The sequence below is a fragment of the Canis lupus genome, chromosome 27, assembly GCF_011100685.1.
Source record: "Canis lupus familiaris isolate Mischka breed German Shepherd chromosome 27, alternate assembly UU_Cfam_GSD_1.0, whole genome shotgun sequence".
Taxonomy (NCBI): Eukaryota; Metazoa; Chordata; class Mammalia; order Carnivora; family Canidae; genus Canis; species Canis lupus.
This window is the reverse complement of record NC_049248.1, coordinates 4,756,248-4,779,878: the sequence shown is the minus strand read 5'-3', so window position 1 is coordinate 4,779,878 and position 23,631 is coordinate 4,756,248. Positions and strand designations below refer to the sequence as shown.

The window sequence follows — 23,631 nt, the reverse complement described above, 5'->3', positions numbered from 1 at the left end:
TTTTCTCCCTAGCTAGACTACCCTGGCTTCAGTTATTCAGGAGAAAATTCTCCCAGGACATTAATTTGTTTCCTCTTCTTTCTGCTAACCATTTATTTCCCACTAGCTCCTTTAACATAAGTGGAGCAGGGATGGGAGACAACACTAATCAAACAGATTAATGTTTCATTGCAACTCTGTCTTGTTTATTGACTGAGTGTATGTGGGTGAGGGCCATTGGCTACCAGGAAATATTGTCATTAATTTTCTTATTTAAATTTAAACAATAGCATCAGAAGGACCTGTGAACTTTTGTTTACAGACTAAAAAACAAACTCTTGTCCCCAAAAAACGAAAAAAGAAAATCCTAAAAAAAGGACTGCACTTTGGCATGATGAATGTAACTAAAGCAACAGCCAAACCCCAACCTATCATTATGACAGACTAGATCAACTCATATCCCCACTTTAACAGCCTGGCAGAGGAAAAGGCATCCTCTTTTCTGGGCATAAATATAGTGCATCTGTCTCTACTGTTCTTTTATTGACATTGCCCAGCATTAAGAAAAAATTACAAGTTTAATGAAAAAGGAAAAAAAATATGACCCATCATCAGAAGAAAATATAGTCAATAGAATCAGACTTAGAGGTAGCCCAGATGTTGGAATTATCCAACAGCGACTTTAAATTACCTGTAATAAATAAGTTAAAGAATCCAACAGAAAAACATGCATGAACAGATGGAGAATTTCACTGCTGAAATGGAAACTATAAAAATGAGCCAATGGAAATGCTAGAAATGAAAATCACAATATCAGGGATTAAGAATTCTTTCAATGTGCTTATTAACAGAATGTATACATCAGAAGAAATAATGAATAAACTTCAAAATAGGTCAATAAAAATTATGCAAACTTAAATACAAAGAGAGAAAAATACAGCATTTGAGATCCATGGGATAATATCAAACAGTATCTAATGTATGTGTAATCGGAGACCCCAAAGAAGAAGAGAAAGAGAATCAGTCAGGAAAAAATATTTGTAGAGATAATGGCTGGAAATTTTCCTGTATTAATGAAATCATTAATCCATAGATCCAAGAATACTGTAGAATCCCAAGTGGGAATATATACAAAGGAAAACACATGTAAACACATGAGAATCAACCTGATGAATATCAAAATAAAGAGAAAATCCTAAAAGCAGTTGCAGGAAAAGAAATATATGAATTACTAGAGAACCAACTTTATATTTCATTGGAGAGAGCTGGAGCTATATCCTCCTTCCCTACCCTGGCCATAGTTTCAGTTTTTCCACTGGGCATATGGAATTGCCTCAAAATGGGCTCAGAGGGAAAAATAGAACAAGTGCCACTAGGTGCTACTTGCCATTTCTCCTCTAGACAGAAGAGAAGGTGTTTACAATAGTTTCATACATTTTAGTCTCTCAGGCCCAGAGACAACTCTTTGTATAAAATAGGAGAGGGCCCCCTGGGTGGCTCAGTTGGTTAAGCATCTGCTCAGGTCATGATCTCAGGGTCCTGAGATTAAGCCCTATGTCAGGATCCCTGCTCAGTGGGGAGTCTGCTTCTCCTTCTCTTTCTGCTTCTCCGCACTTCCCCAGTCTTGTGTGCTTTCTCTCAAATAAATAAATAAAATGGAAAAAAATAAAATAAGATAGGAGAGAGCCAGAGAATAGAACTCTGGATGTTTGGTGTGAAGGTGGAAAAGAACCGAATGGAGAGGAACTGAGCCCTCCAAGGGGTTTCCACCCTCCCTCAGGCTGCAAGCACCACTGACTCCATAGGAAGCCTTCCTTTTCATCTTCTCCTGTGCCAGGAAGCTGGTGCCCATACCTCTGACTCTTAGCAGGTTGGAGATTCATGTATTGGATAAGAAATCAAATAGAATATCTACCACATTTCCTTCTAGTTTTAAGATTCTATAAATCTCTTCTATAGTAGAAATTTTTGAAAATGATTGTTCCTCTCTCGAGGTAAAATACTACACCTTGCGCGTTCTTCTACTGCTTATTTTTACTCCTTCATTTGTTTATTCATTCATTCATTCATTCATTCATTCACTCAACAAGATATAATGGGCCTAGTACATGCCAATCATTTGCCTCTCTTTTTTCTGTGTTCTCTCCTAGTTGGTGAGCAAAATGAGGGCAACTTCTGTGTTTCACTCATTCTTGTGTTTTCATGTTGCATGTGGTTGAGAACGTAAAGAAAAAAGGAGAGGGATGGAAGGGAGGGGAGGGGAGGGAGGAATGGGTGGTAGAAGGTAGGAGAAGGCCAGAAAGAGGCTGTTTTATAACAATTTACTTCATGAAAGAGTCTGGGCTTTTCTCAGTTTTCTGCCCCACTTTAAGATTTTTCTTTTTTGGCTAGTTCTTGAACCAACTGAAATTTGCTTACAATTGTTCCCTTAGCAACCAACAACCTTTATGCTTTACTTTTGATTTAGAACTCAGAGTAACCAAAATCTCTGTTTATTTGAAACAGATTTTAAAAGGCTTGCTTCCTTTACTAAAAACAAAAACGGATCATTAAAAAATGTTTCAATAGAAAACTTCACAGTTTTTAAAATAAGTTTTACATGTATGTTTGATTTTTATTTTTTGGGTCTGGGTTTTTTTTGAATAGAAGACTGGAGAGAGAGAGAGAGAGAGAGAGAGAGAGAGAGAGAGAGAGACGACTCCAGAGTAAACATTTCACAGGAAAAAAGGAGGCTGATTTAAATTTGTTTTTCTTTCCCAGAAGCTATGAAAATTGCAGTGGGCAACATGAGATTAAATCACATGATCTCCAGTCCTGGAGATCCTCTAGGATCTTCCCTCTAGCACTTCCCAGGGTCTGTGCAAGTCCTCTCCAGCTCCAGCTGGCTCACTACAACGTATATGCCACAGGTTCCCAAACACAGTCCAGAAAAAGGAGGAGGGTAAGGTATGTTTGCTTTTAAACCATGAGGAAGTTCCTTAAAGAGCTGTGCCCAGGGTCAGGGCTCAATAAATATTTACGCATAAGAATGAAGAACGCACCTGAAGGTTCTCCTCAAAAACACTATTTGGTATAGTTACACAGCAAGAACTCCAAAAGCAGCATTATAATGTAGCTCCAGGGAAAAATATGTCCTATTTATACATGCATTTGATCAATGTTCACTGTTGAGTTGTTTCTGCAATCTATGGTGAGAGCACATCTGTCCTAGATTCTGAGCCACTGGAGGCCAACAAGCTTGGCAGTCAGGCTCACTTGCCAGAACTACAAACAGAAAGGGCTTAGTCACATGTTCAGAGCATAGATCAGTCTGGTGCCATGTACCACCAAGAGCCGTCACATCCTTTGATATACCTCATCTCACCTAATCCTCACAGGGATTGATGATACTGTCTCTGAGGCCAAAGAGGTTAGGTAATTTGCTTCCAGTCATCCAGGTAGGGTTTGAACCCAGGGCTGGCACATGATCATTTAATGGATGCCACCCTCCCTCTCATTGCTTAACGAATTTTAGAAATGACACCAGATTGACTAGTGGCATAACTGTCCCATTTCTGTGTTCTGAATCTGACTCTGAACTTTGTGCTTTGATGTTGTATTTCCAGAAGGGAATGAACACACAAACAAATGTATACATTCCATAGTGCAGTCCAGCTGAGGTTGCACTAGCAATAATTAGATGGCAGTTGTGTGAATTGATGGAGCAACAATTTGTCAACCTACTGAGTCTCAGCCTCTCAGGGCAGAAGTCACTGATCATCCTCAGTCTGTGAATCCCTCCACAGTGATCTTGCCAAGGAAGGTTTGACTACTGCAGGGGCAGGAACCCCAAATCTGCTGACCCCTTTGCATCATGTGGAGTTTCTGCATCATACTTTGGGTTGGATTGTGTATGTGCTTGCCTGTATGAGGGGTTCTTTGCTCCTTTGTAGTGTTTAGTTCTGGTTGAGGAGACATGGATGTTTCTAAGTGACAAAAATGCATTTGGAATAAGCTTGAGGACCTAGTTTGTGTCACTGAGAAATGCTGCTCTCTAAATTAAAAAGAACAAAGCATCCTTTTCAGACCAGATAAAACATTGAAGATGGTGTTTGTTTGTTTGTTTGGCTATTTTTTTCCCCTAAAAGAACAAGTTTTCATCTGATTGAACAGTATGAATCTAGGTTCGGATATGAGTCCCTGACACACACACACACACACACACAAACACATGCATGTACATGTGTGCACATATATGCATGTGCAAAGTCTCCTCACCCCCACTGCCATCCATTCCTCCAAAATAACCTCAAAAAAGAATATATATTTTACTTAACATGAAGAAGAGTTACTATTATTTTGATAAAATCAAGTAGCATGAAGTAGCGGGATTCAGAATGGTCAACCTGGCTAGCGATCTGCCATTTCTGACACCTGTTGTGGACTTTTGGGATAACTGAACCTCCACAGGCTCCCAGCCCCCTGGCCTGATGTTCTCTACAAAAATTAGCTTCTGCTGCTTCAGTCATTTTTCATTCACATTGCATTCATTCTCTCACTCCAGGATATGTCTCTTACATCAACCTCATTGCTTATTTTCTCTCTGTAGACCTCCCACTTTTGGGGACCAGAAGAAAACACATAGAGAGAAAAATCCAGAATAAGTCACAGGTAAACTCCTCCATAGGCATAGCAGCTGTGTTCATGAGACTGGATGCTCACCTCAGGGCCACTGTAGTACTTCCCACCACAAACATGAAAAAGAAAAAAAATGCCCAACAAAAAGAAAAAAATGCCCAACAAAAACTTAAAAGGTGACTTACAGTGGATTTTGAAGTCCTTGTACTGTCTGTCTTCAATTGCTACCACGTACAAAGCTGCCCGGTCTGGAAACATAAGCCCTCCAGGTTTCTGTTGATGAATTGTGGGGAAATGGGTCTCGTAATCTATTCACCTGACAAAGACATTACATTTTGAACTGCACATAGAGTCACCAGACAGGCATCCCCTTGCCAGCATTTCTCATTCAGCAGACTGTCACCTTGGCCAGGGTTAGGGTTAAGATGGTAATGCTCAACTTTTACTTGGGAGCAGGGAGAGTTTGAGGGACCTATGTGGAGATAATAGAACAAATGTACTGGGGCAAAACTAAGTTCAGTAAGCATAAGTAAAAGGTGTCATGACCCTTTAGCCTGGAGAAGCCAAGATCAGAAGCATGCTTGGCTCTCTGGCAGCTAACCAAGTCCTAGGTACCTGTTGACCAGAATAGATTTCTGTCTTGACAACAGAGAATGGGTGTAGATTATAACCAAAGAGGCCAAGATTTGACCTACAGAGTAATGTGGGAGACATGTTGGACTTGGGTACCATCATTCTGTCCCCTGAAGCAGATCTAGTTTAAGGAGAGGGGTCTTGAGGAGGTGACCTTCTAGCCTAAGCCTCCTCTGGAACTTCATCTTCTTCCTAGACTGTTGGCCAGGGGTATAGCAGCAGGACAGCCAGCAGACCAACAATGGGACAGCATGCAGGACACTTACCAGCCACTTGTCCCTGGCAAAGATCACCGTGTTGAGCATTGACTCATAGAACAGACAGTAGCCCATCCACTCGCTGATGATGATGTCTACCTTCTCCACAGGCAACTCCACCTCTTCTACTTTACCCTTAAATATGGTGATGACTGGAAAATAAGAACCCCATGGCCACACTTTGCAGGGACCCTAGCCTGAAACCTTGAGCACCCCACATCAGGGCCAGACCTACAGGTTTTAGCCCTGTTCTGACTCTGCTTTTAGGATGTGACATACCTCACCCTTCACCAAGCTAACTATACAAAGAGAACTGTGAGCTACTTGCATGTTTTCTCCCTAAAATGTACTGGGCAGTGACTATGTCCTGGCCCTGTGCCAAGCCTGTGATATGCACCATATCATGTGATCTTCCCAGCAATTCCATGAAGTAAGTACATTATTATTATTCTCATTTAGAACTGATGCTTAAAGGGATTGAATGATGGGTTTTGAAGTAGAGACCTGCTCTGATATGCTATGACTCTAACACTCTGATCATGGTCCCCAACCCATTTTAGGCCACCGTGATGGCTCAGATCCAAAGAGCAAGGATGCCTCTTGTTCTTGCATTTGTTCACATCCAGGGCTCATTCCCCAGTAGGTCCATAAGGAAGGTAATTTGGTGTCTTGATAAGAGCATGGGCTTGGTAGTCAGGGGTTTAAGTCCTGATCTTCTCATTGTTAACTATATGACTTTGCACAAGTTACTTGATCTACTGAACTCCAATTCCCCACAGAACCAGGGAAAGTAGTACTTAATGGGTAGTTGAACTGATAACAATGAAATAGCAAATGTGAAGTGCCAGGCTCATAGCCGAGGCTCAAAAGAAGGTAGACATCACCTTGCTGACCAGCTGATGGAGAGGTGAGGGGATAAGGCCAGAACCATTCTCCTGCTCTTAGTGGCCTTTGCTCATAAGTCACTTCCAAGACCTTTCTATCCCTCCATGGCAGGAGAAACTTCGTAGTTGGGTTTTTGATCATTTGACATAGTCATACACATAATTTTGGAGTCTCTTTTTGCATTCGTTGCTACAAAGATCATAGCAAGCACTATCTTAGATGCTGCTGTGAAATTGACAAGGTGATGTATTGGTTGGCTGATTCTATCTGAGCATTTTCTCTGAAAGGATACACATATTCATGCTCTGAAATTCTCTTTCTGCACCATCTTCTGAAAAATCACACCATGCCTGAGCTTTGCTGGGAAAATTGAACAATAGCTTGTACTCAGGAGTGAAAAACAAACAAACAAAAGCATGTACAAACAAAGAGAACACATCTGTCCTGAAACTGAGCTTCACAAAAATTCATTTGTGTTAGAGGCTCCTGGATGACAAAGGACACACAGGTCACTGGTTTTGTTTCATGTCTTCACATTGGATAATACAGGTGATGAAGTGTCCATTAGCAGCCTCTAACGATGACTCGCTCTCCAATATCTGGTGTTTAATCAAGTCTTAATCAGGTAAGATCTCCTCCGTAAGCAGTCAGACACTTTGCAAATGCACAGTAGTCCTGATCACTCTAGAGTGAAGCCCAGGCTTGTGCGGCCTTCCTGGCTCGTACTCATGAGCCCTACGCCTAAGTGGTAAGAACAGGAAGGCCTAGGCTTCTCTAAAAGGTTCTGAAGGGGTGGGAGGAGTAGGTTTCAAACCTCTGCTCCTCTGGAAGTTCCACAACCCAACAGCAGGAACTCAAACTAGAGCAGGGCCCAAGATGAACCAAGAAGATTCATAAGGGGACAAAGTAAGGAATTTTTGAAAATGCTGAGAGTGCCTAACTTATTTCTCATTCTGAAAAAGAACTGACAAATACATGCCTGACCCACCTGCCTCATTATTTGAGTGCAAAGCCTGGTTTGTCTTACTTTTACAAATATTTATTGTTGTTGAAGAATAACTGACATATCATATTATATTAATTTCATGTGCACAACACAGTGATTTGACATTGTACATGTACATTGCAAGCTGATCATCACGATAAGTCTAGTTACCATCTGTCAGCATACAAAGTTGATACAAATTATTGACTATATTCCTCATGCAGCACATTATTACATCCACACAGCTTATTTATATTATAACTGGAAGTTTGTACCTCTTAATCTCCTTCATTCATTCCCCACAACCCACCTCTGGCAACCACCAATCTGTTCTCTGTATCTATGAGTCTGGGTTTGCTTTGGTTTGGTTTTATAGATTCCACTTCTCAGTGAAATTATGCAGTATTTATCTTTCTCTGTCTGACTTCTTTCACTTATTGTGATGCTCTCAAGGTGGCCTCCCTTTCTTCTTTCTTTGCACATTTCTTTTATAAAAAAAAAAGATTTTATTAGAGAGAGAGAAGAGAGTAGGAGCAGGGGCAGAGGGAGAGGGAGAAGCAGATTCCCGCTGAGCAGAGAGCCTGATGTGGGGCTTGAATCCAGGACCCTGGGATCACGACCTGGGTGAAAGGCAGATGCTTAACCAACTGACTCACCCAGGTGCCCTGCTTTGCACATTTATTGAAGGCTTTCCCTAATGTCTGCATGCGACTATAGGTCTGCTCCATCTCCTGCATTAGATCATGACCTCTATGTGGCTCAGAAGATGTGTTCTACCCGGGGTGCCCCCCAGTCTCCACTCTGGGTGACTAGTATATGGTTCACCAGGGATGATTCCAGGGATAGGACTCTAGTAGGACTTCAAGAAGCAGAGATGAACAAGAACTTATAGTTTAGTCTCACAGATGAGAATATTCCTGGGGTGTCCCCAGCATAAATGAATGCTATCCCTGTTCTCTGCAGTAGCACTTATGCATTAGTTGCTATATCCTGAACACTAGGGGTCCAACAGATGATAGGTAGATAGATGAGAGAGATACACACAGTGAATCATAGAAAGACAGAAGGAATCAATTAAATCTATTTTAAAAAGATCAACAGTCTGTGCCTCTGTTGATTTAACATCAACCTTCTGCATCCAAACATTTCTTGGAGCAGATGTAGCTCTTGCTTTGTTTGGTGAGTAGATGGGCCCTTTGAGAAAGATAAAAAGGCAGGCCTCCCCTCAGTCCAGCTGTGGACTGGATTTCAGACCCCACTCATCCCCTTGCTCAGGTGCTTCTGTACAATGCTCAATTTTCACAACCTTATGCTGGTGTTTTAGAGGCAGACAACTTCTGTTTTTGTTCCAGCTGACAACAAACCTTGATCAAACATTTCTTCCCTTTGGGAACTCAGTTTCCTTATTGTGGGGGGAAAAAAGGAGGGGGAGTAAACCTAAAAATCCCAAAGATGCTCTGCAGTGCCAAAATGATTTAATTCTCGAAATATTATATTGAGAATGTAAAAGGCATTCTGCAAAGTTTACTGGTAGAAGTAGCTGACAGCAATAAAGAACCAGTGCCTGCAATGTCCAGTTTGACTCTAATTTGCACCAATTCCTTGAGGCTGATTAAAAAAAAGAAAAAAAAAGGCCACGTTTTTTCCACAGACCCAAATATAATTGCCCATCTGAATCATCAGGGATATTCTTCCTGTTTTCTATAGTCACCACCAGCAACCACTTAAGCTCCCAGATTCAATTTCTTAATCTGCAAAATGCTACCTCTTGTGGTGGGCTTTATAGCAACCAACTGGGGGCTATTGGCCAGTGCAATGCAATGGGTTGGCTCCAAGAACTGAGTGGGCATCTGAACCTTCTCCACTTCAAGCTTTTTGAAGGGCATCCTAGCCACTCAGATACTAGATACTCAGATTCTAAGCAGCTATGGGCAGTAGAACTCTACTCCCAATCCAGACCCCACAACACTAACATTGTGTCAGCTCAAGGCTGCATTGAGGTCACTCTTTGAAGCTATGTTTTTATTCCATAGAGATGATAGAAAGTTTGTTCAGATAACAGGACTTTGGCTTACCAATATTGGAATGATCAATCATAACAAAGTGCACGATTAGGAGCAAATACGCTCTAAACTCTAAATTGGGAGATTTTTCCTCTGTAATTTCAAGTTTTCAAATTAGACATCCAGACTTTTTTCTTTCTTGGATTTGTTTTCCTTTTATCTTGAGTGTTTATTACAGAAAGCTAGCCAATCTGACTCTCTAAGGTTATTTGTCTGACTTAACACAACAACAAATCGGGCTAGCCTGATGTCATCTGGGCCTCCAGCATGTCCATCAGAGTCAACCCCCCCCCCAAAGGTCCAAAGTTAGTGGTCCAGTTTAGACTCTTCTGTTCCCCAGAGCAGATTCTGTGCCACAGAGCAGTGGGCATGAGGGTCATGAGTGCGAGGCAGGGAGCACATTCTGAGTAGTAGAGCCTCTCTGATGCCATCCCCACTGCAGCATGGCCACTAGCCACCCCTCAGCTACCTTTGCCAAGCTGTTCACAAGCCTATTTTGGCAACACCCACACCATTGCCACACACCTTCCAAGGGCCTGACTTGCCTCCAGGCTATGGTCTCCTCTTCTTAATTGTCGGTTCTAGCTTCCCGTTTCCAGGACCTAGCAGAGCACTTGACTCCTCACAAACATTCAAAAATCATTGTTGAATGAATGAATGGATGGATAAGCAATTTTGAAAAAAAAAAAGAAAAGGGTATTTGGGTTCAAAGACAAAAGATCCTCAAACTTGTCCTAATTATGATAGCAAAAAATTACTAGCATTTGAATAGCAGCTTGCAGAGCAATCTTACTTATATTATCTCTGTAACCCTCACAAGAACCTGTGTGGTTGGTTTTATTATTCCATCTGCCTAATGAGAAAACTGGAGTTTAGAGAAATCGAAAGGTAGAGCCAAAAGCTAGGCCTGTTGTATAACCTGATACAAGTCACCTGCCTCCCAGAAGTTCCCCTTCCTTCATCTGCCAGTGGATATAATACCTGACTTACCTACCTTGTGGGATTATTATATAATAATTCCCAATAATAATTATTGGGAATAATTATTATTATTATTCCCAAGCAACTGCCTGGGAATGATGGGGAAAAGAAATCAGGGAAGGCCAAGGACTGACTCATCCTTCTCCTGAGGCTGGTCAGGTTGTTAGTAGGCTGAGGAGTCGTAGAGCCATCATGAGCCATCAGGGTGGCAGAGAAGGAACCCATCCACCTCCCTGGTATTGGCTCTTCCTCAACTTCCCACACTTGTCTTCTCCAGGGTCCAGATACCTGGATAAGCCTCTCCTACAAGATCAAACCCAGCCCCATTCTTGAGCCAGTAGTGGTGGGCAAAAGAGGACAACAACTTTACCCTCAATATCTGGTAGGACTTGGAAATGGACCCCATAGCTGGAGTGGCATAGATGAGCCATGGGCATGTTGCAGCCTCAATATAGTAGAAACTTCAATATTGCTTGCTTCCCCAGCCCCCCTTTTGCCCAAGAGCATAGGGCTTGAGCTTCTGCCTTGGCTCTAGTGCATAATCTGCCTGGTTTCGTGTCCTAGCCTGCTCCGGCTCCCTTGAGGCTTGAGGGCCTAGTCTATTTAGCTAGAGCTCCCAAATCCTGCTAGCTTTGGCCAGAGACCTTCCCTGGCTGAACTAACACTTGGGCAATCAAATCATACTGGGAGTCACCCGCACCCCAAGTTATCTCCCACCTCTTAGGATCCTTGGCACAGCACAGCCTGGGTAGATACCTCACACATTGGCCACAGACAGAGGATTGTGCAGGCTTGGCCAAGTGGGGCAGGGATTAGGAAGGCAGTGGTACTGGACAGGGTGATTAAATCAGTGCAAATGTACAAGGCAGCAAAACCTCCCCTAGGCTCCAGGACTCCAAAAATCATCCCAAGTGTCAGTCATTCGCTAGTTAGAGCTTACATGGGACAAGCACAACGTGTCTCCCATCTCAGGGAACTGGGCACGGGTGGTCCCTCTGTGTGCACACTTCTGTCCACTCAGCAGCTGGCCTTTTTGTCAATCAGTTCTGTGCCTCCTTGCTCTCTCTCCAGAAGCTTCCTCACTTCCGGTACTGTGCTGGTCAGGGTCTAACAATTGGCTCTGGGAGTGGGGCAAAGGTGCTCACTGGTATCTGGGGTGTAAATGTCTCCACCATGGCTTATTTCTGCTTGCACCAGATGTCACCCGTGCACAATTGAGAAGAAAAGAGCCAGGCTGTGTGAGCGGTGTGAGCCAGCTCCGGCGTGCCATTGTGACCCCTGAGTTGGAAGTGGACACCCCAGTTTTCTCAACGACTCCATTGTGAGTTGTTCTAAGACCTTTCACAATTTGTAATTCTATCATGATGTCTGTTTACTTGCGTTTGTGTCTGTCCTCTCTGTGAGATGGTGAGCTTCACCAGAGCCTGTGGTTGGTGCCCAGCACCTGGCATGGGGTGTGGAAAGTGGAGTGTGGGACAACAATGCCTGAAGGAATGAGTGTGGGAAAACCAGCCCTAAGATTATTAATAGGCTGTTTCACAAGCAGTTAGGAAAGGAAGTAGCAATTTCCAGGAGTCACTAGCACAGGTTCATTAAAAACAATTAGATCTGATTAATCTCATTTCTTCTTTTGACAGGGCTATTAGTCAAGTTAATAAATGAAATAATAATAACAATAGCTAACATTTTTGGCTGCTTACTGCCCACGGGATACCGTCATGTTTTACACAGTGGTATGCTAGTAGATACTTAACAGCTAGGGTTCCAGGGGAAGTAGCCCTGATTTGCAGCATTTGCTGATTTCTGTGGTATAAATATTCCCACTGTGGCCAGCTTCAAGCCACCAAAGTGACTTCATCCATTTCACAGATATACTGAAAATTTAACAATTAGCCCTCAGGAGGAGCCTGTAGGAGCCTGTTTCGGCACACCATGGCTTTGCATATAGTAACACGGAATTGTCACAATGACCCTGTGAGGTATGCTCCACTATTGTTCCCATTTCACAGATGGGGAAATTGAGGCACAGAAAATAAAGTATCCAAGATCACAAGCTAACCAGACAGAACTAAGTGTGAATCAGGAAGCCTGGTTCCAGAGTCAGTGCTTTTCACCGCCCCCTAAGCCTCCCCCTGTGCTTGTAGTAAACCATGTGGGGGCTTCCAATGGAGACTCAGACGAGGCCTTGCTTCCATGGCATCCTCCTGGATATGCCATGTTATTATATAGATTCAACACTGGCTATTTGGCTGTATTCAAAGGCACTGATCAAAGCTGAACGCAGACCAGCCGACAGGTGCTTGCACGCTCACCCCAGGGCACCCACCACACATATGGAACACCAAGCACAGAAGGACGACCCTGGGAGAGCCACGCTCTCGGGAGTCCTAGCGGTTGTAAGGAGGACCAAATCTACCAGCGTGAAGTCTAATATGAATAAAAAAGGTGACTATCAGTTTGGATTTAAGACATAGGCTAGGAGCTACCACTTGGTGCTAACTCCAATAGACAACAGATATGGGTATGGACAACAGATTGTAGTGGATGCCAGCTCGGTGCCAGGTGACATGCATTTTCCATGATTGCTAATGGAAACTGAGGCTGTGGTGTCAGAAGCACAGCATCTGGGTCCCTTCAGTTGCCTGGTTGGATTTATGTCTTAGCATGACTCCAAGGGTGAGAGGGGATACGGTGACTCAAACCAAAGCAAAGAGTGAAGGACCTGGTGGGGGGCGGAGTGCCATCGGGGGACGTGGGAGAAGGGGCTGCCGCTTGAGGAGGAGGCTTCTACTCCACGTGGCCCCGGAGGAAAGAAAGGGAGTGTCAGCAACACTGCAGGTATGCAGACATCCCCCACCCAAGAAGCAAATGCTTCTCACAACCATGGCTCCCAGGTGGCTGGTGGTGGGGTCCCTGTCAGGGGCACCATGCAGGATGGCATGACCATAGGCCACAGAAGGAAACCTGCCACAGTGGAGAATTCAAGCATCATCTACGAAAGTCTCAGTGTATGTGGCCAAGAAAGAGCAAAGTGTAGAGCACGAGGTCTGAAAAGACCTACACTTAATGCTTGTTGAGCACCTACTACACACAAAGCCCGGCACCAGGCATTCCAGGAACATGCTCCTGCATCCCGCATTAAGCCTACAGGCTTGTGCAGGGACATAGCTCCTCTCTAGGCAGCAGACAGAGGACCAGAAAGGTGAGGTGACAGTACAAAGCTGCCCCTCCTCTGCCCACTGCCACTCTGTTGTGCTATATTACGCTCAGGCCTCCTCAACCATGACACTCATGCTTTAGGATGCATGCAGGTACAAAAAAAAGACAAGAAAGGAGGGATACACTTTCTCTGTTTAGTTTTCTGGGAAGTAAATGGGTTATAATTCTTTTGTTTCTAGAACTATAAAAATTTCATCAATCCCTGAGCTTCTATGTCAACTTACACAAACAGATCAACCTTTGGAGGCATCTTGGCAGTGCCCTAGCTCCTCAGCAAGGAAAGAGAGGAAATCATAGTGCTTCGATCAAAGAGGAGCTTCTGAGCACGTGAGTGGGCCACGCGTGTGGAAGAAGCCATGTGAAGCTGCGTGACCACTGCAGGTGGCTTCGTGGAGGTGTGCGTCTCCATGTGAATAAACCCCTCCCCAGGAGGGGTGCGGAGGTGGAGGGGGAGAGGCCTTGATTGATTCTGGGTAGCAGGTATTTTATGTCTTGTGTTGTTATTTATGTCTCTACACCTACACTCCCGAGCCCCACACAATTGGCTGTTGCAACATTTCAAAAGCATTTCCATGGAAGCATTTGTACAGTCAAGCTGTCCTCTTTCCAGTACACACACCAAGGCTGAGCAAGTGGGTGCCTCACACAGGGCCCTGGGTGGCCTCCCCGGCTCCACCTGCCTGTTGTAATGCCCGGGAAGGAAGAAGTGGGAACAACTTTGCCTTGTAAAGGCCCCTGGTCCTGGCATTCCCTCTTCTTCAGTACACTGGGTATGAGGGGTAGGACCAGGTATGAGGCATGGGGAGGACAATGGTTTGTTTACTTGGGGACAATGGTTTGTCCCTCTTGGGCCTTTGCTCACTAGCATAGAGTCAAGTGTGAGCCATCAAAATACAGAGCATGGAATGATTCCATCCTAAAGCCATAAGGTGAGACTGAGCAAACCAGATGTTCAGGCAGCCCAGGGAAGAGGTGTGTGTGGCTACCACCTGGGGCCAGCTTGGGGGATTAAAGCTTGAGCAGAGTGAGGGCAGCCCTGCACAGCACATGAGAGCCTGACTGCTGGTAAGCAAGGCATCCCAATGAAGAGGTGGTGATAGGGTGAAGTCCAAGGGGGCGAGAGGGTCCTGGCAGAGGAAATGGCCTGGCTCGGCAAACTGGAGTCTGTGTAGGGACAGGAGAGTGCTTATGCAGGTGACAGACACATCTGCATAGGGTAGGAGGTAATGACAATGGGATATGGCACGCATATGGGGGGATTGATTCAATAAGTAAACATATTAAGAATAGTGGGAGCCAGGTTTTTCACTATCAGAGAAAGGAATCTCCAACATGGGAAGGGAGGAAGTTAGAGTACCCTGTGGTGCTGGTTAGAGCTGGGGTATCAGGTGAACTCACACCTGACAGTATCTATAGATAGATAGATTCAGAAACACACGTTGTGTAAAGGTGTGTGTGCATGTGCTAAAACTAATGAGCACACTTAGCCCCAGATCCTATTTTTTAAAACGCCATGGTCCACTAAATGAACTCAAGACTCCTTGGAGAAATGACTGATTCTAAAACAAAGCCATGTAAAATAAAAGATGAGCCAGGAACATTTGTGCCAACAAATGAGAAAGCTTACAAAAACATGAAGAATGTCAAAAGGATGCAGAGGCCAGCTTGAAAGGAGGTCCTATGACCAAATTAAGCACAGTTTGTGTATCATAATAAGTATTATAATAATAGATTTAACCTTTTGAATAAAATAAGAAATTAATTATAAGGAACAAAATATTTACATGGTTTCAATGCCTCCCCCAGAAAATCTTAACTAATTACAAAAGGAGAAGGAACAACTTGACCATGGAGAAGCCTGGCAGACATGGCCCCAATCAGTGATCAAAGTCAATGCTGTCAGTGACAGGACAAAGCCAAACTGCACATCCCCAAGAATGTGTGGGGAGAAGGGCACAGCATCTCAGCTGAGCTGGTCAGTGCAGAAGCATCCCACGCCCCCAGACTGAGGGACATTCTACAGAACTCTGGCCTTTAATCCTCAAGCATCAAGGCGACAACAGTTGAGGAGGATCTAGCTGCTCCAGCCTGAAGTAAACCAGAGATGTGACAACTAAATGCTACATGTGGTTTGAAATGGAATCCTTTTGCTGTGAAGGATGCTATTTCGACAAATGGCAGGCAGCAGTAGGATCTGAGCATTAGATAATGACAATGCAAGAACATTAGTATCCTGATCTTGATGGTCACTGTGTGGCTCTGCAGGGAAATGTCCCTGCTTGTAGGACACGTGCATTCCTGTATTCAGGGCTGTTGGGGCATCATGTCAACAACTTGCTCTCAAAGCATTCAGAAAAAGAGGAACTCGCACCTTTTCTATAGATTGGAATGTTCTGAGGGTTAAAGGAAAGAGGTGAAGAAGGAAAGGGAGGGGAATAAAACAATGTACAGGAGTCTGAAGCAAAGGAGGGGAGGGGAGGGGGAGGTCCCTCAGGTGTGAGCCAGAGGGCATGATGAGGAGCTGTGGGCTTTCATTTTCCTGGCAACTGAGCCAACCTGCCCTCCTCCTGAGGTCAGGCACTCCTCAGCTAATGTTCGTCCCCTCTCCCACTCAGGCCCACCACTTCTACCAGTGGCTGCGGGAAGCCACCCTCTGCAAGCCAGGGGCACTATGGTTCTAAAGCCTAAGAGCTGGCAGCAAGAGATGGATAAAGAGTAAGGGGGCTGGGCACAGCCTCTCTCCTCATCGCTGCCCAAGTGAACCTGTATAGAGGCAGGGAATGGTCTAAACGTCCTTCGAAGGCCCCTTAGGGCCCAGGGATAGGGCTGAGAGAATGTCTGATTGGATATTTATTTGCACCCAATCTCCTCTCCTAAGAGGTTTTAATTTTCATTTTCAGGATTGGCAGCTACTGGTGCGGCTTCCACATCAAGGCACACACACTTTGGGAGAGAGTACAGGAGCAAGAGCCAAGACCACAGGTTCTGCCCTAGCTCAGCTCTCTTAGCCTCAGCTTCCACATCTGCTAAATAAGGGAAAGACTCTTGCCTGTGGTACGGAGCTGGAGGAAGGGCTAGCAGATGAAAACATGTGGATGTCGGGCTGTTTCACCATTACAGAGAAAGAACTGGCCAGTTTCTTTCCCATCTTTGGTAGGTAGGTAGAGACCTCACCTCGCTCGTCTGACCATGTCAGGTACATTCTGAGGAGAGTACAAAACAGCTCACTCCCATGAGCGAACCAACAGAGACTGGACACCAAAGCCAGAGGTCAGGCGCATCTGAGCAACATTTCCCTTTCTCAGGCTGGAAAGAGGCTTCTGGACCTCTGCTTATTGTCCACCAATACCCCTAACTTTTTAATGTCGCTCATCCTCCATCACCCCCTCCCTTCCTCACTTCCTGCCTTACCCAGCTTAGATTCCATGACCCATTATTGAAATCAGCTTCTGTGCTCTCCTGTCAGAGTCCCCACCCCGGAAGCCCTCCTTACACTCAAGCTGGTGAGCATGGTAAGGGGGACTTCGCATGTGGACTAAGCTTCCTGCCTGTCTATGTTGACTCCTCCAGCAGGTGTTGACCATTCCCCAGCAATGCCCACTAGGCCTACTATTGTATTGCCTTCCTCCCTCCTTCTAAAAGACCATTCCATCCCTTCTCTTGTCTCTTCTCATCCCCCTCTTCTCTGCCAGTAACTGTCTTATTCTTCAAAAAGGAAAAGGAGGCAATAAACCAGAGGCTTTCCACCACCACCTCACTTCTATCTGGACCCACACTCCCCACTTTCCTTCTGTTTCTGTGGTTCAAGTGGTCCTACTCCAAGGAAAAGGATAACCTCTGCACCTGTGCTCTGAACTCAAGGGCCTCACTCCTGTATCTTTTTCCTTTATCTCCCTGTCTACTGGACAATTGAATCACACACACATTTCCATATCTCTATCCTTCAAAAACAACTCTCTGCCAGGGACCCACATCCCCCTGTAGCTACAGCTCCATTTTTCTGTTCCCCAAAACAGCAGGAAGACTTACTTATAGCTCTCCCTTCACAGTGTGTCCTTAACCTATCTAACTGGACTTCCCTACCCCTACATTGAGTCTGCTCTTATTTAGAACACCAGTAACCTCCATATGCCCAAACTCAATGGTCACGTCTCTGTTCTTACCTTACATGATCTCTTAGCATTCTCTACAGCTGTCCCTTCCTCTTTCCTTGGGTTCATGGTACATTTCTCTCCTGAATGCCCATCAGCCTCACTAGGTGTATCTTTTCTGCCTCTTGCTGGCCCCTTCTCCTCTTCTTGACCTCCAGATGTTAAAATGCCCCAGAGCCCTATCTTTGACCCATTCCTTTCTTCCAGCTATACTTTTTCCTAAGTGATGTCATTCTGTAGCTTCAAATAACATCCAAATGCTGATTATTCCCAGCTGTATATCCCACACTCTGGCTCTCCTTGGAACTGCAGACTCATATACCCAGTCTTACTTGACACATCTTACTGATGTCCATCTCAAACCTGACATGTGCTGAAAAGAACGTTTGATTCCTTTCTCTCTCCTATCATCCCTAGGAATGCTCTACTTTCAATCTTCCACCACCCACCCATTACTCAAGGCAGCAAGATAGCCCTTGCTCCTGTCTTTTTTATCATTCCCATGTGCATTCCATCAACAAGTCCCCTGCCTCTAGCCTAAAGTGGTCACTTTTCTTTACCTCCACTGCCACCACCTTTGCCACTATCCATGCCACAGTACATCCCTGGAGCACTGAAATAGCCTCCTTAATGTGTCTCTGCTTACACTCTTGCTGCCTACAAACCATTCTTATCCATACTCCATAGAAAATACTTCTCTTTTGCATCAAGTTCTCCCAAATGCCTCCAACCACCATTAGAAAAAAAAAAAATCAACTTTGTTTTCCTAGTTTACAAATCCTACATGATCTGGCCCAGCTCAGCATAGGACTTGGGAGCTAAATCTCATCAGGTTGACTGATAAAAGATCCAAGGGGTTCTTTGGATTGAAGACACTTGTGGTGTGAGTGTGTTCAAGCTAGGTTCTAGGAGGAAAGGCCTGGGAAATGTTGCAATCATGGGAAAGCAGTGAGGGGAAGAAGGGAAGAGAGGGCACCTCTCTTTATAACCAGACTCCAACTTGGAGAAGGTCCCATTCCTTAGGGCAGCCTAATTGCCAAGACAGTATCATCAGCAACAGGGCCATAGAGGACCTGAGCAGTAGAGGATTGCGTTCTTCCAAAGGCAGAGCCTGGGGTCTGCTAGAATGCCCCTGGTTGGCCTTTGGGGAGAGGTAGAGCTGGGGGTTACGGAGAGGGAAGAAGAGGAAGAATAGCTGCCATTTTGCAAAACTCAATAGAATGCCTCCAGCTGGGGCCAAGCAGAAGGAATAGTGGCTAAGCCATGGAAGCGGAGCTGGGAATAACGTGCCCTTGGCTGACATGGCTGGGATGGGGAACCTTGGAACCCTGTATACAGTCCTCCAAATAGGGCTTCAGCTGGGCTCCACCATCCCAAGGCCAAGTGTTTGTACTCTTCCCTCTTATGTCAGTCTGTACCACCCAAACAAGAAAGTGCAAGCCCCCTCACCCCCTCCATCCACGGGAAAATATGTGGAGGTATGTCTTACTGTTGTCCAAGTGATTGGCTTTAATGATCTTCTCTGAGTAGTCAGAAATACTGGAACATTCGATCTAGAAAGAGCACAGAACAAAGGAGCGAGGCATAAAAAAAGATCATAGCATGTCTAGCACCAATTTACCTGATGGAGGTGCTGAGCCTAAGGGGGTACAGTGACCTGCCCACAGCCATATCATTACTTTGTGACAAATTGAAAACTGCAGAACAGCCCTCCTGATCAGCAGGCCAGTGGCTCTTGCATTTGAATCTGTCTGCTTTTGTCATGAGGGTGACTCTCAGCCACTGCTTCACAATGGAGGGCCTGGCCTCAAGTTGGGAGACTCAGGAGAAGCTGGCAGGCCTCCTCCTGGCCAGAGGAGAATGTGATGAGATCCTCCCGGAGGAGGACATGGGAAGGCAAGCCGTAGCCAGAGCTGCTGTGAGTATCCAGGGACCTTACTCTCCTTACTTCCCACCTCCCAATTCCAGGATAGAGAAATGCCACATCACGGCCTCAAGGCCAATCTTGAGACTCATCCCACCATACAGGTCACACACTAACTCTCATCCCTTCTGTGATGCCCACCTTTGAGATAATTAATTCTTTTAATCTCCAAGTCTTTCCAAACTCCCCAAATCTCCTAACCGAAGGGCCAAGATATGTGAGAAATGAGCTGACCAGCAGCTGAGAGGGTGCCTTGTGGGAATAGTGGAAGATCAAGCCCCAGCCTGGGGCATGTATCAGGGGAGGGCCAGAGGATGCTGGAGCCAGAGAGGCAGCTGTTAACAGCTGCTCTCACCTCCTCAGCTGGCCCCCACAGAGGCTGCCACTCACCTCCACACTCCGGACCCCCCTCAGACTGTCCCTAGGGCCTCCGGGAGAGTATTTGCATTGGAGCACTGGAGGGAGCTGCTTGCAGCCTCCATCAAAGCCTTGGGGAGGGGTAAGGGCGCCTGCAGGGTCAGGAAGCATGGTTCCATCAGAGAAGATAGACCTCCACCAGGCTCAGAGCCCAAGAGGATGGGCCCTTTCCTGTGGCCTCTGATCCCACTTTCTCTGGGACTGTGCTGCTCCAATTCTTCCCCCTGCTCGCCATGTTGGCATCCATCTGCAAGAGGCTGTGGAGTTTCACAGTGAGGAAAGCATGATCTGGAGCCAGGCAGCCTGGATTCCCATTCAGCCTTGACCACTCTCCAATTGTGCCTCAGTTTCCTCATAAGTGAGGAAAGAGTCCCTGTTTTACTTGGTCATTGGGAGAATTAAATAAGCCAAAGCATGTGAACCACTCAGAGCAGAGGGCCCCCAAGCCCCAGCATCCTGGCGGCCTTCTTTCCTCTTTTCCCATCTCGCTTTCCCTTTCCCCTTTTCTCCTCTCTTCCTCCCTCCTTCCTTCCCTCCCTTCCTCTCTTCCCCTTTCTCCTTCTCTCTCTCCTCTCCTCCTTTTCTCCTTCTCTCCCTCTTTCTCCCTGGCTCTTTCTTTCTGGAGAAGAGCAGCGGGTAGAAGAGGGAACCTGGAACAGGAGAAACTGTGAAATGAGCCATCAGGAAAGAGGCCCAGCTAAATGTGGGAGCTGTTTATAAAAGAGCTGTGACAGCAAAAGACCGTGAAGCAGACAGATTGGGACAGTTGGGATAGTCACCACAGCTGGAAGGCGCCGAGTGGGCGCCTCCTGACAGCGCCTTAGTAGGAGGAAGCCGCTGGCCACTTGGAAACCAGTGAAGGGCAGCCCAGCTACCCATGCCCCAGCCAGATGGGGGCGGAGAGGCCTCAGAGATGGTGCTGGGAAGGAAAGCACGGGGATGGCCAGAAAAATCAAGTCCCCTCCAGAGGCTCTTTGACCTCATTGGACATGGAATCTGTCCCTTGCTGGGAAGCCTCCCTTTTGGTGAGGAAGGCACAGTGAAGGATAGTTGGAAGGTGGAGAGGGCAGGACTTGACTTGGGGCATCTGGGTTGGCCTATCAACTTAGCGAGTGCCTCAGCTGAGTACCCCATAGCTTTTCCAGTCAAGTCTGTGGTGGATATGCCTTGAGGATGGCCTGCGTTTCTAGAAGACCCTCTACAGCCAAGGCCCAGACACTTTCTAAGCCAGGCATGGAGGAGGAACACTGTCCCTGCTGGGGACTCAGGGATAGGCCTCTGAGGCCAAGTGAGGGGTAGCCAAGGGGATGTGGAAGCTCTGGGGCTGTCAGCACAGGCTACAGGACAATGCAGCTAAATGCACAGGGAACAAAGCCCCACCAAGAGCTGCTCAGCTCCCATGGGTCTCTGCAAACAGCTGTCTCATGCACATGCTGGGAGCTAAATTGTAGTGTGTCTTAAATTTTGATCAAGACTAATTCCCATATTCCAGCCTTGGACCCTCTGCATTTTGCAAATATCAGCCAGCCACTCAGGGGCTCTTCTTTTTTAGGGTTTCTTCCCAGCTCCAGACCCCCCAGCCTCCCTGTCATCAGGCAGTACACAGCTGTGTAGTGGGAGCCAGAGGAAAGCTGGGAGGCTTCCCAGAGGGTCAGCCTCCATTTCCATCTGGAGGGGCTGCAGCAGCCAGAGTAGCAGAATTTAAACCTACCAACTTGCCTTTTAAAGGACAAAGGAAGGAGATTATCTTGTTCTCATCCCCTAGGGCCTCATCCCAACTATATTCATATTAGACACTGGGCATTAGTCATATGCCAGGCCCTGTTCTAAGCATTTTACATATGTATTAAACTCATTAATTCTAGACGATCACTCCATGGGTGAGGTATTGTTATTATGGCCATTTTAGAGATGAGGAAAGTGAGGTACAGTCACACAGAGTAGAGATTCAAGCCAAAGCTCACACATATAACCACACTGCACTGCTTCTCAAGCTGATGGTAGGACTAAGTGTTCTAAGGTAATCATGACCGGAATGATTTCCAGAAAGTCAAAAATCCTCTGTAAATGTCAGCATTTGTCAGGGCAAGGAGCCAGGACCAATGCCATGGGAGCTTGCCCCCACCTCTTGAGAATACATTTAATTTTCTTTACTTGTCCTCGAGGGTATGGCCCCAGCAAGGGATGGCCCTGGGTTTGCACTTGTAGGAAGGACAGAAGAAGATGTAAGGCAATGAGGAGCTGGTTCTATAGAAGCCAGTGAGCAGGGGAACCCCTGGGTGGCTCAGCAGTTGAGCATCTGCCTTCGGCTCAGGGTGTGATCCCGGGTCCTCGGATCGAGTCCCATGTCGGGCTCCCTACATGGAGCCTGCTTCTCCCTCTGCCTGTGTCTCTGCCTCTCTCTCTCTCTATGTCTCTCATGAATAAATAAATAAATAAATAAATCTTAAAAAAAAAAAACTTAAAAAAAAAAAAAAGAAGCCAATGGGCAGGAAGGGAGTGGCATGCTCACCCCAAACACTTTCTTGGCTCCTGCTTTGGCAGCAAACATGGAAAGGATCCCGGTACCACTCCCAACGTCCAGCACCACTTTGTCCTTGAACACATGCTTATTGTGGTACATGGAGTTCCGGTAGGTGAGTGTCCGCACCTCATCCTTCAGCATTTCCTGTGGAAGGAAAGGAAAGGCCGTGTCAGTGTATTCAAGCCACCTGGGAGTACACCGAGGTCATGGACCTCAAAACCCCAGGACTGTTCTGCCAAATTTTTCAAGAATCTCAATAATGGGTGCACCTGGCTGACTCAGTCACTGGAGCATGGAACCCTTGATCTTGGAGTTGTGAGTTTGAGCCCTGTGTTGGGTATAGAGAGAGCTTAAAAATAAAATCTTAAATTAAAAAAAAAAACCCCTCAATGATGTAGGTAGGCCATAGGAGAGTATTGTAGGACAGCTGGACTAGGGGCTACCTACATACTTACAAACAACTCCAGCCTTAAAACTCTACCCAGGAAAGATAATTTTGTTCTATAAGAGGAGAAATGCATGTCCAGCATTGGGAAAGCTTCCATCTCCCAAAGAACAAAAAGAAACATGAGTGCAATGCAACTTGAGGGATTTAAATTAAACCTGAAACAGAATGTTCTGCAACAGTGATAGAACTGTCATCAAACAGGTTGTTAAAGGAGGTTTGTGGTCTCTCCGTGTGCGTGTGTGTATGTGCATACTCTTCTTGTTTGCTTTTTTTAAAAGAATGGAAAACATATTTCTTTATCCACCACTATTTAAGTCCTTTGTGACCAAAAAGAAAGTAGGTTACCCCTTACAACTGTCTCCAACCTAAGGAAAATATGATTAATTTGCAAATAGTGGTGAGGCAGGGATCTTTTTCCATTCAAATTGTCAGCAAACACTTCTTCTTCTTCTCCTTCATCTCCTTCTTCTCCTTCTCCTCCTCTCCTCCTCTCCTCCTCCTCCTCCTCCTCCTCCTCCTCCTCCTCCTCCTCCTCCTTCTTCTTCTTC

The 23,631-nt window shown here is 45.7% G+C and overlaps 1 protein-coding gene and 1 long non-coding RNA gene across 15 annotated transcripts in view; one reads left to right on the top strand and one right to left on the bottom strand.

The window, feature by feature from the left end:
• Positions 1-23,631, bottom strand: part of PRMT8 (protein arginine methyltransferase 8) — a 104,468-nt gene that overhangs the window by 19,082 nt on the left and 61,755 nt on the right. For all 14 annotated transcript variants that reach the window (XM_038576496.1, XM_038576501.1, XM_038576502.1 and 11 more), the window contains 4 exons: positions 22,624-22,779; positions 19,260-19,323; positions 5,496-5,638; positions 4,782-4,869 (listed from right to left, as the gene is read on the bottom strand). In XM_038576496.1, coding sequence (XP_038432424.1) covers positions 4,782-4,869; positions 5,496-5,638; positions 19,260-19,323; positions 22,624-22,779 — 451 coding nt within the window. The remainder of the gene's footprint in view (positions 1-4,781; positions 4,870-5,495; positions 5,639-19,259; positions 19,324-22,623; positions 22,780-23,631) is intronic.
• LOC119866436 lies at positions 6,854-23,585 on the top strand. Its single transcript, XR_005379749.1, has 4 exons — positions 6,854-6,996; positions 11,598-11,721; positions 13,799-14,014; positions 16,520-23,585. It is a non-coding gene; the product is annotated as an uncharacterized LOC119866436 (long non-coding RNA).